Here is a 17,001-nt window from a genome sequence, read left to right as displayed (position 1 = left end):
TTTCCCTGCCGCATTAATCGCACACAGAGATGGGAAAACAGCGATTCTGCGATTCCCAGAGGATCTAGAGAAATTCTGTGCGGATGTCAACATTTCCCCACCGGAGCTGCCGGGTTGGCAGGAAGGCATTCCGCCTCTGGAGAATACCCCTGAGGGGACATGGCAGAAAGTATCCCGTAAGCAACGTGTCTCCTCTTTCAGCCCGCCTGCTAGCCACCCCTAGAAGGCACACCTACTGATACTCTTCTGACAGTTTTTCCGTTCTGTTGACCTGTCGTTCCTGGTTCCGCAAGTACCTACCATTGCCTATATAATTTTTTTTATGGTGTTTTTTTTTTGTTCCGGTTTGTACACCTTCACTCTCACAGATGCCCACGGGGTGCTGATCTTAGGGACTCTGAGTTCCCAGGCTCTTTCGGTTGGACCCGCCTTGGAAAATACGTTGTCTATGGACCTGTTCACGTATGACTTATGATAAGGGGTTCACTTATTACAATTATGGGTGGTTAGTGTTCTTAAGTCTTAGTTATTCCTTTGTTTTTATTTTCTATGTGTGGCTAATTTGGCCTATGCGAGGTGCTCTTTTACCTGAGTGCGATTATGTGTTTGGTATTTGGGGGTTGGGGTCGGGGCTGCGGCCTGCGATGTCTGCCTTGGACGGTTGCGGGTTGCTGCTGGCCGACCCCTCGTTTTACCCAGATGGGGGGCGTCGGGTGGGTCCCGGGCTCCGGACCCCCGCCGGGTTGTCGGCGGGGGGCCTGGGGGTGGGGGCCCGGTCAACCGCCCCTGTACTATATTACGGGCGGCTGCATGTTCATGCTGCCCTCGGCCCGACTGGGGCTTTGCCTCCTGTGCCGCAGGGGTTGTTGATACTGTTAATGCTGACCTGTACTCTTTCCCTTATCATTACTCTCCTTTTTCTTTTCTGTCTTCTTCTTTTCACCCCCTTTCTCTCACCCCCCTGTCTCTTTGCCCCTCTGCCTTTGGTCCTGTCTCGTTGTGTCAGTTTGTATGTGTTGGGCTCTGATGGATCCCCATGGCCACGTTAGAATTAATTTCGTTTAATGTGCGGGGTCTCCACGCCCCTGGTAAACGCCGTAACCTATACCGAGAACTGGGTCGCCTGCGGGGTGACGTGGTCTTCCTGCAGGAGACCCATCTCACTCACACCACTTCGGTGAAGTTGTTCTCCCCGCAATACCCAACCTGGTATTACAGCCTTTCTGATGTGCACAAAGCGAAGGGTGTGGCCATTGGGTTCCGCAGGGGTACCCCCTTTAATTTGGTGGACATGATGAGTGACCCTCACGGACGTTTTCTGTTCCTCAAGGGTAGTCTGGGTGGGTTGCAGTGCACGCTGGCGACCCTTTATGCACCGGATCAGGCCACTTTTATAGCATCCATGCTGAGGAAGCTGGGGGACTTTGCTAGCGGATGTGTTGTCCTAGCAGGGGATTTTAATACTCCGTTAGAACCTGTACTTGATACCTCCCTGGGGAAGTCTTCGGTGCCCCATAAGAGTCTCGCGTTTATCCGTAAACGCCTGTTTGACGCTCAGTTGCTGGACGTGGGGAGGACGATGCATCCGCGGGCGAGGGACTACTCATATTTCTCGAGCGTTCACCAATCTTATTCTAGGATTGATTTTTTCTTTCTTGACCACCATCACCTTTCCCTTTTGACAAATTCAAGTATTGCTTCATCACCCATTTCAGACCATGTCCCTATTTTGCTTACCCTTAATATTTCGTCGCTGCCCCATAAATCCACCAATTGGAAATTGAACGAGAACCTTATTAGTGAGGAGGCAGACATAATATCCATGCGAGAGGAACTCACACAATATTTCATTGACAACGCCCACCCAGAAATTTCCCCGGGTGTACTTTGGGAGGCCCACAAGGCCCACATACGGGGTAAATTCATGGAGTTGGGGTCCAGGAGGAAAAGGGGAGGCTCTTGGCGCATTCCCTACGACAGGCTAAAACTAGGGCGTTTATAGAAAAAATTAAAACACCTTCTGACACCCTTACATATGAGACCACTAAAATAGCTAAAGAGTTCCAAGCATTTTATCAAAGCCTATATCGTGTCCCCTCAGCTGTGCCGGACTTGGAGACTAAGAGAACCCTAATCCGGGATTATTTACAACAAGCTAATTTACCCAGACTTGACTCAGAGGTCCTCGCTACATTAGATGGGGAGTTCTCTGTCCAGGAATTCAGTGTGGCACTGAAGGCCATGGCGAGTGGCAAGGCCCCCGGACCAGATGGCTTTACGGCCTTGTATTATAAGACTTTTGCGGGGACTTTGTTGCCGCGCCTCGCCTCATATGCTAATACGATCTCACGGGGGGGGGGGGGACTTTTCGCCCAGAAACCTTGCATGCTCATATCTCAGTGATCCCTAAGCCGGAGAAGGACCCTAGTCTCTGCGGGAGTTATCGTCCCATATCCCTCTTGAACTTGGACGCCAAACTATACGCCAAAGTCATTGCAAACAGATTGCTCCCTCTTCTTCCAAGCTGGGTTTCTAATGATCAGACCCGGTTTATTCCGGGTAGGGAGGCACGCGATAATGCCCTTCGCACCCTTTCCCTGATGGACTACGTGCGGAAGACCTCCCAGTCCACCCTGTTACTTTCCACGGATGCGGAAAAAGCGTTTGACAGGGTGGACTGGGAGTATCTGATGGCTACCCTATCCCATTTGGGAATTGGCCGCACTCTCCTAACTCACATCTCAGCATTATATCATTCCCCAACAGCTCAAATTCGTATTAATGGCTCCCTAAGTGACTCTTTTACTCTCCATAATGGCACGCGTCAGGGGTGCCCCCTCTCTCCGATTCTCTTCGCCCTCTCCCTGGAACCCTTCCTCTCCACAATTAGAAACAATCCGAACATCCATGGAGTCACAGTTGCTTCTACCGAACATAAATACGCTGCATATGCAGACGACATTCTGTTTTACATCCAACAACCCCTGATTTCCCTCCCTAATTTGATGTCTGACTTCTCACAGTTCGGTCTTATATCTAATTTTAAAATTAACATGTCCAAATCTGAAATTTTGAATGTCACTGTCCCCATGGAAACTGTTCATCTCCTTAAAGCTTCCTTCCCTTTTAGCTGGCAAGCCCACAAAATGAAGTATTTAGGCATTTATCTCACATCCAAGCCCCAGGCCCTTTTTAGTGCTAATTACATACCCCTTATTAATGCCATTAGATTAGATTTACAACGTTGGTCCCAAGTTGCTCATTCGTGGTTAGGTAAGATTGGGGTGATTAAGATGAATGTCCTGCCCAGGGTGCTATTTCTCCTCCAGATGATCCCAGTGGGTATCCCGGCGAGTTTTTTCACGCTCATGGAGTCTCTGATAGGTAAATACATATGGAACAGAAAGCGTCCGAGATTGTCCAGAGCCCTCTTATTCAGGCCCAAACGGCTGGGGGGTTTGGCTCTACCGAACATTAAACTTTATTTTTTGGCAGCTGTTCTAAGCAGGATATCGGATTGGAAATACCACAAACACTCAAAACTTTGGGTTGCTCTTGACCAGGCGCTCAGCGGCACAGATTTATACACCCAAATTTGGATCCCTCGGAAATATAGGTCGCTGGCACCCACCACCTCCCCCCTCACCCACTCTACGCTACAGAACTGGGACTTGATATGTAAAAAACACAAGTGGCTCTACAACTCCCCCATTATGCCTTTGACTGGCCATAATTACTTCCCTCCGGTAAACATTGATCCTAGAATATATTCTTGGAAATTGGACAACACACCTCTTTTACACCACGTCGCCAATCAAGCTGGCATTTCACCCCTATCTCACCTTATACCCCCTTCGCAGGTATCTCCCATGGATCACTGGACTTACCGACAACTGGTGGACTTTGTACACTCCCTTCCGAAACCACTTAACTCCTTAACTGACTTAACACCAATTGAATCTGCTTTCCTGGACGACCAACCGATGGAGCGGCCTTTGTCTTTTTTTTTATCACACTCTACAGCTTCTATCGATCAAAGGCAACCCCACCTTTTTGTCCAATTGGGAGCAAGATCTGCACAGTACGGTTTCGGAGGCACAAAAATCTACTATGTTATCCATGGCTCACTTATCTTCTACAGCCTCTAAGACGGCAGAAGTGAACTATAAGTTGTTAACGAGATGGCATTATACTCCTGTTGTCCTAAATAAATTCTTACCGCAAACATCACCTCTCTGTTGGAGAGGCTGTGGGGAATATGCCTCACACTCCCATATTTGGTGGTACTGCCCCTTTATCAGGCTTTATTGGTTAACTGTTTTACACTGGATGAAAATCATTCTGGGTTATGAGATACCAAATGATCCATGGGTCATATTGTTTCACTGCACAGGCTCCCCAGCAGGACCCTATAAAAAGTCTGTGACCCCACACTTGCTTAATGCTGCAAAGGCGCTTATCCCACGTCATTGGAAGCAACCCACAATCCCATTTCTACGTCAATGGCTTGTGGAGGTTGACCGCACATATCACCTGGAGGACCTTACTTACTCCCTCCGGAAAAAGGCAGACCTGGGGAAACGGATTTGGCCCTGCTGGGTAGCCTTTAAATATACTTCAGATTATGCAGAGGTTATGGCGCAAAATGGTTAAGTTCATGTGACTTTCTGTGTTTTATTCCTAGGACGGAGACAGGACCGGCAAGATCCCTACTATTTCTCCTCCTTTCCCCCTCTTTTTCCCCTTTTTCTATCTTTGACTTTCCCCTCTTTACTCTCTTTTACTATAATCTTTTTCTTTTCCCTTTTTTCTCTCTCTTCCTTTTCAGTGACTTGGTTTACTGCGCGCAGAGTGGTACACCAGAGGTTATATGGTTATGCATTTACTATCCCAAGCTTGGGTTGGGGAATAATTCTGTCATACAGAATGGGCGGGCTTCACATGTCCTCAGGAGTTTATTCTTAGTGTTGCGCTGTTGGCGACTTACTGTTACATGTCCCGACCTATGTTTTCTGTAGCACTGGTGTCATTCTGTATGGTATATTGTATGTAACGCGCTGTTTGTCACTATTTATTTCTACTTCATTCTTTAATAAACACAAATTAAACAAAATCAGTGCATTTGCCTGCACCAGATCGCATGCTACAAAACAATCATGTGATCCAGTTGCATTGAAGTTCAAAAACTGTTAAATGCACAACTTTGGTGCAATGCAGTGTGATTCAAGTCCATTCAAAATGATTGGGCTCAAATTGCACCGCACTGAATCGCACAGGAATTTGATTGTACACTATGCTTCAGTTTGTGAATGAACAGGAAGCCGCCAGCACAGAGCACTTCCCATTCACTCACTGTCCAGTGCAGCTGATGTTGCAGAGAAAGGGACTGAAGAACCTGTCCTTATTCCCTTTCTCTGTCTCAAAAGTGAGACATCAGCAGTCTGTTTAGATCCCTGATATCTCACCAAAGCCCCCAATGGGGTTCCTAAAAATTGTAAAAAAATAATGCTAAATAATGTTGTAAATAAAAAAACAAATAATGAAAAAATGTAATTGTAAAAATAAAAAAAATACTGAAACCTTCCACTGCTCTACTGATATCATCCACTGCCCTTCTGACATTGTCCACTGTTCTGCTGATACCATCCACTGCTCTACTGACACCGTCCATTGCTCTACTGACATCATCCACTGCTCTACTGTCACCTAACTCTGCCCTACTGACACCAACCTCTGCCCTACTGACACCAACCTCTGCCCTGCTGACACCATCCACTGCTGTACTGTCACCCATCTCCCTCCCTACTGACACCAACCTCTGCCCTACTGACACCATCCACTGCTCTACTGACATCATCTACTGCTCTACTGTCACCTATCTCCCTCCCACCTATCTCCCTCCCTACTGACACCAACCTCTGCCATACTGACACCAACCTCTGCTCTACTGCCATCATCCACTGCTCTACTGTCACCTAACTCTGCCCTACTGACACCAACCTCTACCCTACTGACACCATCCACTGCTCTACTGACACCATCCACTGCCGTACTGACACTGGCGACTGCTCTACTGACTGACACTGTCCACTTTTAAGGTAAGCTAAGTTCATATCTTTACAGTGACATTTGTTTTATTAATCTAAGCATACCTTATGGGTCCCAGAATGCTTTTGTTTTAATAACCATACCCCTTTAAGCTCCATCCCACTGTTAATGCAATTTGGCCACACCCACCATTCATGGCAGGCTTCACGCACTGTACTACTTTTGTTCTTGGGGAACAATCCTATAGTATTCCTTAAGTTTCAAGCCTCAACTCCGCAGTAGATTAGGATGGGCGCTGCCAGTAAGGAAGGCAAGCACACAGAAGCAGTCCCTATTAAAGATCCACTTCTTGGATCACTTCTTCATATTTCGTGGCACGCCTCCTAATCCACTATGGAAGTTAGGCTTGAAATCGTCTCATTCAAACCTCACCTACGCGGTGATTGTGTAGGCCTTCTCTCTCGGGTGATGGTGGGGGTGGGGGTGGGGGTGTGTAACTGTGTCTTTGCCCTGCGTGAAAGAATGTCTAGCTTTGCCACTGTATTAGCATATTATATTTATATTAATATTGTGGTCATAAATATAACATTTATTTGAATACCTTACCTCAACCATGTAATGACCTTGACTGTTTTGAAATATTCTGTATGTGTAGATTATTCTTCCAGACCTATCAATGAGAGAAAAACATAAAACAATGTATTAAATAGATGGGGAAGAGAATGTTAGGCCCCTTTCACACTGAAGCACTTCTAAACTGCCAGTAAAACACTGAGCTCTTTTGAAGAGCTTTTCAGGCGTTTTGAAGAGCTTTCCATTAATTTCAATGGAGAGGGGTGTTTTTTCATGGCCCTGCCAGCGCACTGCCCCAGTGTGAAAGCATTCATTGATTTTAATGGAAATAGGTTTTCATGAGCTTTTCAGGCGCTTTTTTTTAGCGTGAAAGCTTTTGGACTAAAAACAGCACCTGCAAAGCGCTTGAAAAACTACTCCCCTGCAGTCTCAGTGTGAAAGCCGGAGGGCTTTCATACTGAGGCAATGCGCTGGCAGGACCTTCAGCATCTTTGAAGTGATACACCACTCCTACCCATTGAAATGAATGGGCAGCGGCGACAAACCACCGTCAAATCGCTGCAGAGGCGGCGCTTTGCGGGTCGTTTTAAACGTTTTTCGGACGATAGTGGGGGTTAAAAGCGCACCGCTAGCAGCTGAAAACCTCCGCAAAAAATGTCTGAAAAACCCAGGCGGCCCCCAGCTTTGCCTCTATTCATTATGTTGGAACTGATTGACACCTAAATCACTAAGGCTACTTTCACACTGGGGTGGGTGGGCGTCAGTTTTAGTGGCGCAATTCAGCTGCTAGTGGGGTGCTTTTAACCCCAGCTAGCGGCTGAAAAAGGGTTAAAACCACTGGCAAAGCGCTGCTGCAGTGTATACACCGCTCCTACAGTGTTGCAAAGATGCTGCTTGCAGGACTTTTTTTACCGTCTTGCAAGCGCATCGCTCCAGTGTGAAAGCACTCGAGCTTTCACACTGGAGAGACAGCCTGTAAAGCGCCTCAGTGTGAAAGTAACCTAATTCCACATACACACGAGTAGACTTCTCATCGGACTGAAATCCAAAGGACTTTTCAGTGGAGTTCCAATGGAGTTCTGCTGAAACGGACTTGCCTACACATGATCACACCAAAGTCCAATAGTTTAGAACGCAATGACGTATGACGGCACTAGAAAAAGGAAGTTCAATAGCCAGCAGCCAATAGCTGCGCTTGCGTAGTTTTTGGTCCGTCGGAACAGCACACAGACGAGTGGATTTCTTGATAGGAACTGGTTCCGGTGGAAAGATTTTTTCTAGGTCCATCAGAATTTTAGAAAGAAAAAGTCAGATGAAGCCCACACACGATGGGAATGTCCAACAGAATGATTCCGTTGGACCTTTTCTGCCGGAAAGTTCGGTCGTGTGTACAGAGCATCAGAAAAAGGCTTTATCAATGCTAAAAATTTGAATAGAATCTTTATTTTACAAATAACAAATTATTTTAGGAAATGCTTTAAAAACATGTGTTTCTAAATAACCCAACATTACTTACAATGCCTTCTGACAGACGGTATGAAATAATAGTTAAAGTGATACTAAACCCACAACAGAGAAATCAGCCTCTATATGCAGTAAAGCATGCTTGTTATACTCACTGTGGAACCTAAGGGGTTAATCTTCCACATTGTGCAAAAAGACTGTTCAATCCTGTTCTCAGGGCTGGGCTCAGCCCTTTCTTCTCAAAGCTGGCCGCTCAGCTGTCGCCTAATTGCCAGCTCCTCTCTCTTCACAGTGACTCACTATCATCAAAGAGGTACTCACCGAGGCCAAGATACAGAGAGCGGTGGCTGTTGCGACTCAGCGCACACAACCCCTGGAGGTGGTACATGGAGTGGGTTGCACCAAGAGGCTCAAGCCTCCAGCGGGACACCTGATTTGTGTGAAGGTATGGAAGATGGCTCGTGCAGGATAGACCGGACCAGAAGGTAAGTAGCAAGCAGGTCTGTAAAACAGGTAAGGAAAGCCCAGAAACAGGCCGAGGGTCAAACACGGGTAAGCAGTCCAGGAGCCAGCAAGGCTAAGTGCAGAAGGCAGAAGATAATCCAGAGGCAGGCTGAGGGTCAAACACTGGAGAGAGCAAGAAGTCCGTTAAACAAGCCAGGGGTCAGGTCAGGAGAGAATCAGTGTAGTCTTCAGGCAATGCGGGTCACAAAAGGTAATGGAAAACAGGAACAGGAAGCAGAGGAACACAGGTGAGCTGAGACAAACCAGCAACTTGTCTGTCTGCCAAGGTTCCTTTTATAGGCTGGTCAGGGGATTTGCGTTATGCGTGCGCTTGTGCACACGCGCCACTCAGTAGGGCCATGAATGCACGTGCACCGGAGCGTCAATCCATGGCGAATTTGTGTGCGCAGGGAGATGGTGAGATTGATCGAAGTTACTTCCCTGATAGTGCCCCCCGAGGGGTGGCCTCTGGACGCCCAAGCTGGCCATCAACTCCGGATGTTCCCGGTGAAAAACTCTAATCAATCTTGGAGCATGAAGGTTACCGGAAGGTTCCCAGGAGTTGTCTTCCGATGGGTACCCTTTCCATTTTTACCAGGTACTGAAGTTGTCTGCCCATCTTCCTGCAGCTAAATATGGCTTTCACTTCAAATTCGTCTTCCCCATCTATTACAACTGGAGGCGGGGGAGGCTCCTCTCTCCCAGGAAATGGACTAGGGACCACTGGTTTAAGAGAGATACGTGAAAGACTGGATGTATTCTGTATGATCTGGGTAAGTCTAGCTCGAAGGCCAAAGGATTCACCATTCTTTGTCATAGTACTTCCTGTAGTCGTCTTGAGCTCTTTGCATGGTTTCTTGAATTTTTTGAAAATTTGATTGGATAGAGAACAGCAGGGACTGACGTTTCAGGGATGGATTTGGGGAGGAAGGAGAGATGGGATCCAAAATTCGACCAAAACGGTGTTTGGTTAGTAGCCGTGTGTACAGAATTGTTGTATGCAAACTCTGCATAAGACAAGAGGGAAGATCAGTCATCCTAGGAGCCAGAACAGAAACAGCGGAGATACTATTCTAGAGATTGATTTGTCCTCTCTGTCTGACCATTGCTCTGAGGGTGGTATGCGGATGAGAGACAGACCTTGTTTTCCAGGGCCTTACAGAGTTCTTTCCAGAATTTAGAGGTAAACTGAGTGCCCCTATCTGAGACTATACTGTTAGGTACTCCGTGTAGTCTGACTATTTCCTTAATAAAGGTATTGGCAGTGTCCAAGACAGAGGGAGTACCAATCATGGGCAAGAAGTGGGCCATTTTTGAAAGACGGTCAACCACGACCAGGATGGTGGTGAACCCTTCTGAGGATGGCAGGTCCACAATAAAGTCCATAGAGACGTCTGCCCATGGCCAATCAGGGATAGGTAGGGGTCTCAGTAATCCCCAAGGTTTGGCTTTAAATCCTTTGTTGCGTTGGCACGGAACACATGAGGAGACAAATTTCTGACAGGCCTGCCACCAACCAGGCCACCAGAAGGAATAATAAATTAATTCTAACGTCTTCCATATTCCGAAGTGGCCGGCCAACTTGTGGTCATGAAAAGTCTTTAAGATTGCTGGCCTTACTTTCTGAGGGACAAGATCTTATCCTGTGCCCAAAGTAGATCATTACGTCTCTCCAAGGAAGACACTACTGGATCGGTACAGCGGCTTGAGGCTGTTTTAATGGCGGTTGCCAGATCGGATTGTGTGAGAAGAAGGAAATTTTGCGGTGAAAGAATGGTGCTGGGCTCGGTTAACTGGGAGGATTCAGGGAACATCTGGGAGAGTGCATCCGCTTTGCCATTTTTGGACCCGGACAGTTAGAAATGTGAAAGTTGAAACTAGAAAAAAAAAAGGGCCCAACGGGCTTGTCGTAGTCTTAAGCTCTTGGCTGTTCTGAGATATTCTAGGTTCTTGTGGTCCGTAAAAATTGTAATAGGATGGGTTGTGCCCTCTTAGCCTGGGTTGTGCCCTCTTAGCCCTTGTACACATGGTCGGACATTCCGACAACCAAATCCATCGGATTTTGTCCGAAACTGTTGCATACACACAGTCGGACAAAGTTGTCAGAAAATCTGATCGTACTTAACGTGATGACGTTATTTCGTTAGGACAGGACTACGTTCAGGCTAGTAGCCAATAGCTTTGGTCTAGGAATTTGATCTGAGCATGCGTGGCACTTTCTCCGATCGGAATTCTCTACACATGATCAGACAAAGTCCAATCGGATCATGTTGTCCGAAAATTTTATAGCCCAGCTGGAAAACTTGCAAGTAATGTTGGGTTATTTAGAAACACATGTTTTTGTTCATCGATATAGGCTTTGAGAGCCTTTAGTTCAGTCTTGGATAGAGGGAATATGCGCCTGAAAGGAATTTCGGAGCCTGGTAACAGTTCAATGGGGCCAGGGCGGCCGTCTTTAACATTGACTATACCCTGGGCAAACATTTTCTTGGGCCTCCTCTTTCACTCTCCACATGCTTTGAGACACACAATAAATATCAGCTATACTCAATATCAGTTTAATGAATGAGATCAGGCAGCGATTTCGAATTGGTTGCCAGAGGTTACAATGTATCATTACCGCTCACTGACTGGCTGCTTGAGGTTACAGCACACATTATGGCTCACTGTTTATTTTCCAGAGGTTACAGCACATGACTTCTGCTTGTTGATTGGTTGCTAGAGATTACTGTACATCAATACAGCTCACTGATTGATTGCTAAAGATTACATACCACTCACTAATTGGTTGCTAGAGGTTACTGCACATTGTTACTGCTCACTGGAATTTGCACTGACCACCATGTAATGGGGGATTTTATGCCACCCATCAATAGAAATTAGGGATTTCTACACTGACACCAATGTAATAAGAGCATTTATACCAATCACCAGTGTAAGGGGGAATATACAATGACCTCCATGTAAGGGGGAATTTACACTGACAACCATTGTCGAGGAGATTTGTACTGACCATCAATGTAAGGTGACACTTCTACACTGACCACCAATGTTAGGGGGATTTACACTGACCACCAATGTAAAGGGGGATTTACACTGACCACCAGTGTAAGGTCAATTCTGCACTTACCACCAATATAAAGGGAAATGTACACTGATCACCAATGTTATGAAGAATTTACACTGACAACCAATGTAATGGGGGTGTTGTGAATTCATGAAGAAATACATTTAATATTCATTGGCAGAGACGAGAGATTTCAGTAGGCCTAAAAAAAAAAAGTAGATGAACTATAATTTTGATATTATTGAACTGTACTGGAACAATGGTACCTTTTGTAACCAAAACAAAATGATGTGTACTTATTTTGTTGGTTAGATTGAGAACACCAAACTTGCATAGGGAATGATTAACCACTACAGATCCGCGCTATTGCCAAATGACGGCATCAGCGCGGACCTACATTTCCGGGACGACGTCTATTGACGTCGTCCCGGATACGAGCGGCCTGCGCGCCCCCTGAGGGGCGCGCGCGGCGCGCTCTGTGATCGGCGAGTCCGTGAGACTCGCCTGATCACCGATCCGTGCAAGGGGTCGATCCCGACCCCTTATCACGTGATCAGCTGTCAGCCAATGACAGCTGATCATGTGATAGAACGGAGCCGGTAATCGGCTATTATTCCTCCTCGCGCTGACAGCGCGAGGAGAGAAAAAAAAAGCCGATCACCGGCGGCCGTGATCGGGACATCAGTCCCGATCACGGCCAGCAATACAGCTGACCACCTGCCCCCTGCCAGTGCCCACCTGCCCACCGCCGTGCCATCCTGAATAAAAGTAAGTGCCCCCCATCAGTGCCCCCCATCAGTGCCCATAGTGCCCACAGTGCCACCTACAGTGCCACCCACAATGCCACCCACAGTGCCATCCAGCAGTGCCACCAACAGTGCCACCCACAGTGCCCACAATCTGCCTCAAAGGTGCTGCGACCCAGTGCCGCCCATCAGTGCCCAGCAGTGCCGCCCATCAGTGCCCAGCAGTGCCGCCCATCAGTGCCCAGCAGTGCCACCTATCAGAGCCACCTATCAGTGCCACCTATCAGTGCCCATCAGTCCCATCTATCAGTGGTACCTATCAGTGCCCATCCGTGCCACCCATCCGTGCCACTTATCCGTGCCACCCATCCATGCCATCTTATCTGTGCCCATCTTTGCCCATCAGTGCCACCTTATCTGTGCCCATCGGTGCCGCCTTATCTGTGCCTATTAGTGCCGCCTTAACTATGCCTATCAGTGCCCACCAGTGCAGCCCATCAGTGCCCACCAATGCAGCCCATCAGTGCCCACCAATGCAGCCCATCAGTGCCCATCAATGCAGCCATCAGTGCCGCCTAATCAGCGCACTTCAATGAAGGAGAAAAATGACCCGTTTGCAAAATTTTATAACAAACTATTAAAACATGATTTTTTTTTTTTTTTTTTTTTGCATCTTTTTTTGTTTGTTTAGCAAAAAATAAAACTCCGAGCTGTAACTAAATACCACCAAAAGAAAGCTCTATTTGTGGGAAAAAAATGATAAAAATTTCATTTGGGTACAGTGTTGTATGCCCGCGCAATTGTCATTCAAAGTGCATCAGCGCTGAAAGCTGAAAATTGGTCTGGGACTGAGGGGGGTTTAAGTGCCCAGTAAGCAAGTGGTTAAGTATTTATCACATGGAAATAATCCTTAACTAGAAAAAAACATTGTGCTCAAGTAAAGACTGTTTGGACAATATACAACCATGAAGACAAAATTCAATAGCTGACACCTTGTCCAACAAAACCTAGTGTGTGAATTTTTAAGGACTTGTGGACACAGCTAAGCTATGTAAACATTTATTGGACTGCTCAAAGTCCATCTCAAAACATGGTATTATAGAGCAATGCCAAGCAATATGCAAGTCAGACATATTTTAAAAGTACCTATGATTATGATTATAAGTCATTCAAATTATATGTGATATTTTTAGGTCACAAAAGAGATATTATATTTTTTTCTAATGATCTAAAGAACTTTGTTATAAAGGAAATATATATGAAAGTGTGATTATAAGTAGAAGTGCTTTAGCAACAAATTAGTATTATGAAAAACATATAATTATGATTATAACGGTATAAGAATTTAACCTATATTTAGATAAACAAATATTAATTGGATATATCAGAATTATGCAGTTATCCATATAAATAATTGTATGTGATATCGATTGATATCTAAAACCTGTGTCCTTTCTAAATGGACTAAATTTTTATAGATATACATTGATATACATATATAATAAGAGGATATTTAAGAAGCAAGAAAGATGCCATAAGAGAGGGAGCTCAGGGACCCACCCTGAGGGGGACACTAGGAGATACACACACTCCCATACAGACTGACACTCCTGCACCATGCATGAATACATATTTTTACATTCATGGAGATCCCTGCTCCTTGGCACTCGGAGGTCACAAGAAGTAATTCCTCTTTAAGACAATCCATGTTGAAAGCCACGGCAGCCATCTTAAAAATCCTGGTAACCAACAATCCAGACAGTAGCCATTTGGAATGGGTAAATATGCCATGTTGATTATATCTTGTATGTTCTCTTAAATATTGATGTATTGAATATCCTACTATTGATAATTTGTTCTCCCGAATCAATAACCGCCTTTTAGTTTTTTTCTCTAGATTCAATTTTTCATTATATATTTCTTTTTGCATAGTTGCCAATTTTATTGACAAACAAACGTCTAATTTATTTAACATTGTTAACCACTTACTTGCCAGCAGTATAGTAACAGTTGGATGTGTGAAATACAGACGTTCTGTTTAATTGTCAATTATCTTAAGGTTATTGATTCTACTGAGAAGTTATCATGGTGATATTACGTCCAAGGTACTACACTCCCATTTTGTGGGTGTTTCCATTAATTGTCAAGGTTTTCATGTGACACAATTGATATTTTAATTTCATGTAAATATTTGTTTTTTTGTCAACCAATAAATGTAACTATTTTGTATGATCGCTTATCTCCGTGAATAAGTTTCACATGTATAGACTGTATCACATAGATTGATTTTGTATCTTAAAAATATCTTTGTTAAAAATTACTTAATAATAAATACTGTCCAGGCAACTGTCCTTAAAAAGCACAACAGGGGATTTTACATCAATTGGGTAGCATTAAGCAGAAGTGATGATAGATACTCAGGGGGACCTGATATACATATGAATGCTGCCTCTATTTACATATCGATGCCACAGTCCGTGACTATTTACATATTAATGCCGCCGCTACTTACTTATCAATGCAGGTTATTTACATGTAAGGGTCTGCTGGTGAGTCAGCTGTACATGACAATAGGGCAGAGCTTGGCAGCTGCAACAGAACTTTACAATGAGATATCAGGACACAGCATGGGAACTTCAAGGGATAAGGGAATTTAAACTGGGATAATAGGCAAGTAAGAGGACGCTGCTTTGGGCCCCAGAACAATGATGGTGCCCAGTGCACCTGCCCTTTTTGCCCTGCCTTTAAAATGGTCCTAATTGTATTCCCATTTTATATTCACATGCCAAGTGTCTATTGTTTTGTCTATGACTAAATGCTACGCAAACTGTTGGTGTTATACAAATCCTGTATAATATTAATAATAACACAAATGTATTGAGTACCCTGAAGATTCCAAGGAGGGTTGCTTTTACATGCTACCCCCTTTTCTCTCTCATGAGAATGCAATAGCGGAATGCCAAATGTATTTGGAGGAACAAAACATTTTTGCAGAAATTGTCACGCTTTAAATACAATACATCCTAATGTACAACTGTTTTGTATGCAGCAAATGGGAACGGCAATAGTTTGTGTCACATTATGCAAAAAAAAAAAAAATTTCTATAGTGAACATGGATGTTCTTGTCAACTTGCACTACCAAACCCATGATATACCTTTGATATATTGATACAATTCTGGTTATCTGGACTGCAAGTGAAAGATGCTTTTGAAATTTCTCAAGGACTACAATAACATTCAGTAAACCTGAAACTACACAAAAATGCATTTTTCTGACATCACATATGGTTATTAATTCCTACTAAACCTCAGGAGTTTATACAATGATAGCCACAGTGCAGCACAATGTCAGATTAAAAAAACTCCATTCCCTTGAACAGAATATCAGCCACCCATGTGAGAAAACCAAGTCTCTTTGGTGGTCATTTATCACCTTTTTATTTTTTGTAAGCAAAATCATACAAAAGTATGCAGTACAATGCAAAGATGACAACCTATATACTCACAACACAACCCTTCTGTCTTTCAGGCAAAATAAATATCTGAATGGCATATATCGAAGCCTGCAAAGGTGGCCTAAAACCTGCAGACACCTGACCACCACTACCTATGTGCCTGCACCACGAGTAGGTACAGAGAGCAAGGTGCACATTTTTTTGCAGGTTTTTTGGTGTAGTGGGTCTAATTACCACACATACTTGCACATCTTTATCTCTCAAGACTTTACGCTGGTGAGACACCACAAACATTTAATCAGGGAATAAACTGGCATCATTTTACATATGCCTCACTGGTCACATTACTAAGGATCTGATATGCATTTGTAAATAGCTTCTTTGTCTCACCACCTATGGTTTTTTTTTAGTTTTAGTTTTTTTAGTTTTTGTGCCATGTAATGACATCATACCTGACGAAAAGAACTGATTATTCTAGAAAGCCAACACATAGTATTGCCTATATTTACACTTTCCTACGGCTGGTGCAGTACACCACTTTACTGTTTAGATTACAGTTGGGCAATTTATAATATATTACAATGTACAGAGATGGCACAGTTAAATAAGAGTAACAGTTATATTTTGTTTATGTTTTATTATACTGATTTAATTATTGTATGCTACCTCCCAATTAATTGACCCATCATGGAACTATAAACTTACAAGATGCAGAGACATAGGGCTCCAGAGACCGATTCACTGTCCCTCAGCAGGTAACTTCCATTCTTTCCTTTATGCAGCAGAAGATTTTCACCAGTTTGCTTACTTATGCCTCCGTGATAATATGGAAGATCCATGTAGTAAGTCAGAGAACTATTTACACGAAGCAGCAAAAAATAATGTGCATTGCAATCTGTGTGCTCACCACTTGCAGCTTTATTAGTACTCGGTTTGGATATGCTACAACTATATACCACAGACAGGAAATACTAAATCACCAGGTCAGAGACTTCCAGTTTTCTCTTACTTTACTGTACAAAAAAAATGACCCTTTTAATCGTATATATTCCAGCTCTGCCATATACTGTAAAATCCACTTCATTACATACCAGATATTTACTATTTTGTGGGAAAAATATGATCAACCCATTTAGGAACAAT

The 17,001-nt window shown here is 44.3% G+C and overlaps 1 protein-coding gene across 1 annotated transcript in view; it reads right to left on the bottom strand.

Moving 5' to 3' along the window:
* The window catches only part of SH2D1B (SH2 domain containing 1B), a 37,081-nt gene extending 20,324 nt beyond the window's left edge, over positions 1–16,757 (bottom strand). The window contains exons 1-2 of the mRNA XM_077482441.1: positions 16,564–16,757; positions 6,655–6,718 (exon numbers count right to left, since the gene is read on the bottom strand). Coding sequence (XP_077338567.1) covers positions 6,655–6,718; positions 16,564–16,697 — 198 coding nt within the window. The 5' untranslated portion in view covers positions 16,698–16,757. The remainder of the gene's footprint in view (positions 1–6,654; positions 6,719–16,563) is intronic.
* Positions 16,758–17,001: the final 244 nt, after the last annotated feature.

The sequence above is a fragment of the Lithobates pipiens genome, unplaced genomic scaffold, assembly GCF_037356315.1.
Source record: "Lithobates pipiens isolate NorthernLeopardFrog02 unplaced genomic scaffold, aLitPip1_a1.2 Scaffold_16, whole genome shotgun sequence".
Lineage (NCBI taxonomy): Eukaryota > Metazoa > Chordata > Amphibia > Anura > Ranidae > Lithobates > Lithobates pipiens.
This window is presented reverse-complemented; position numbering and strand designations above follow the sequence as displayed.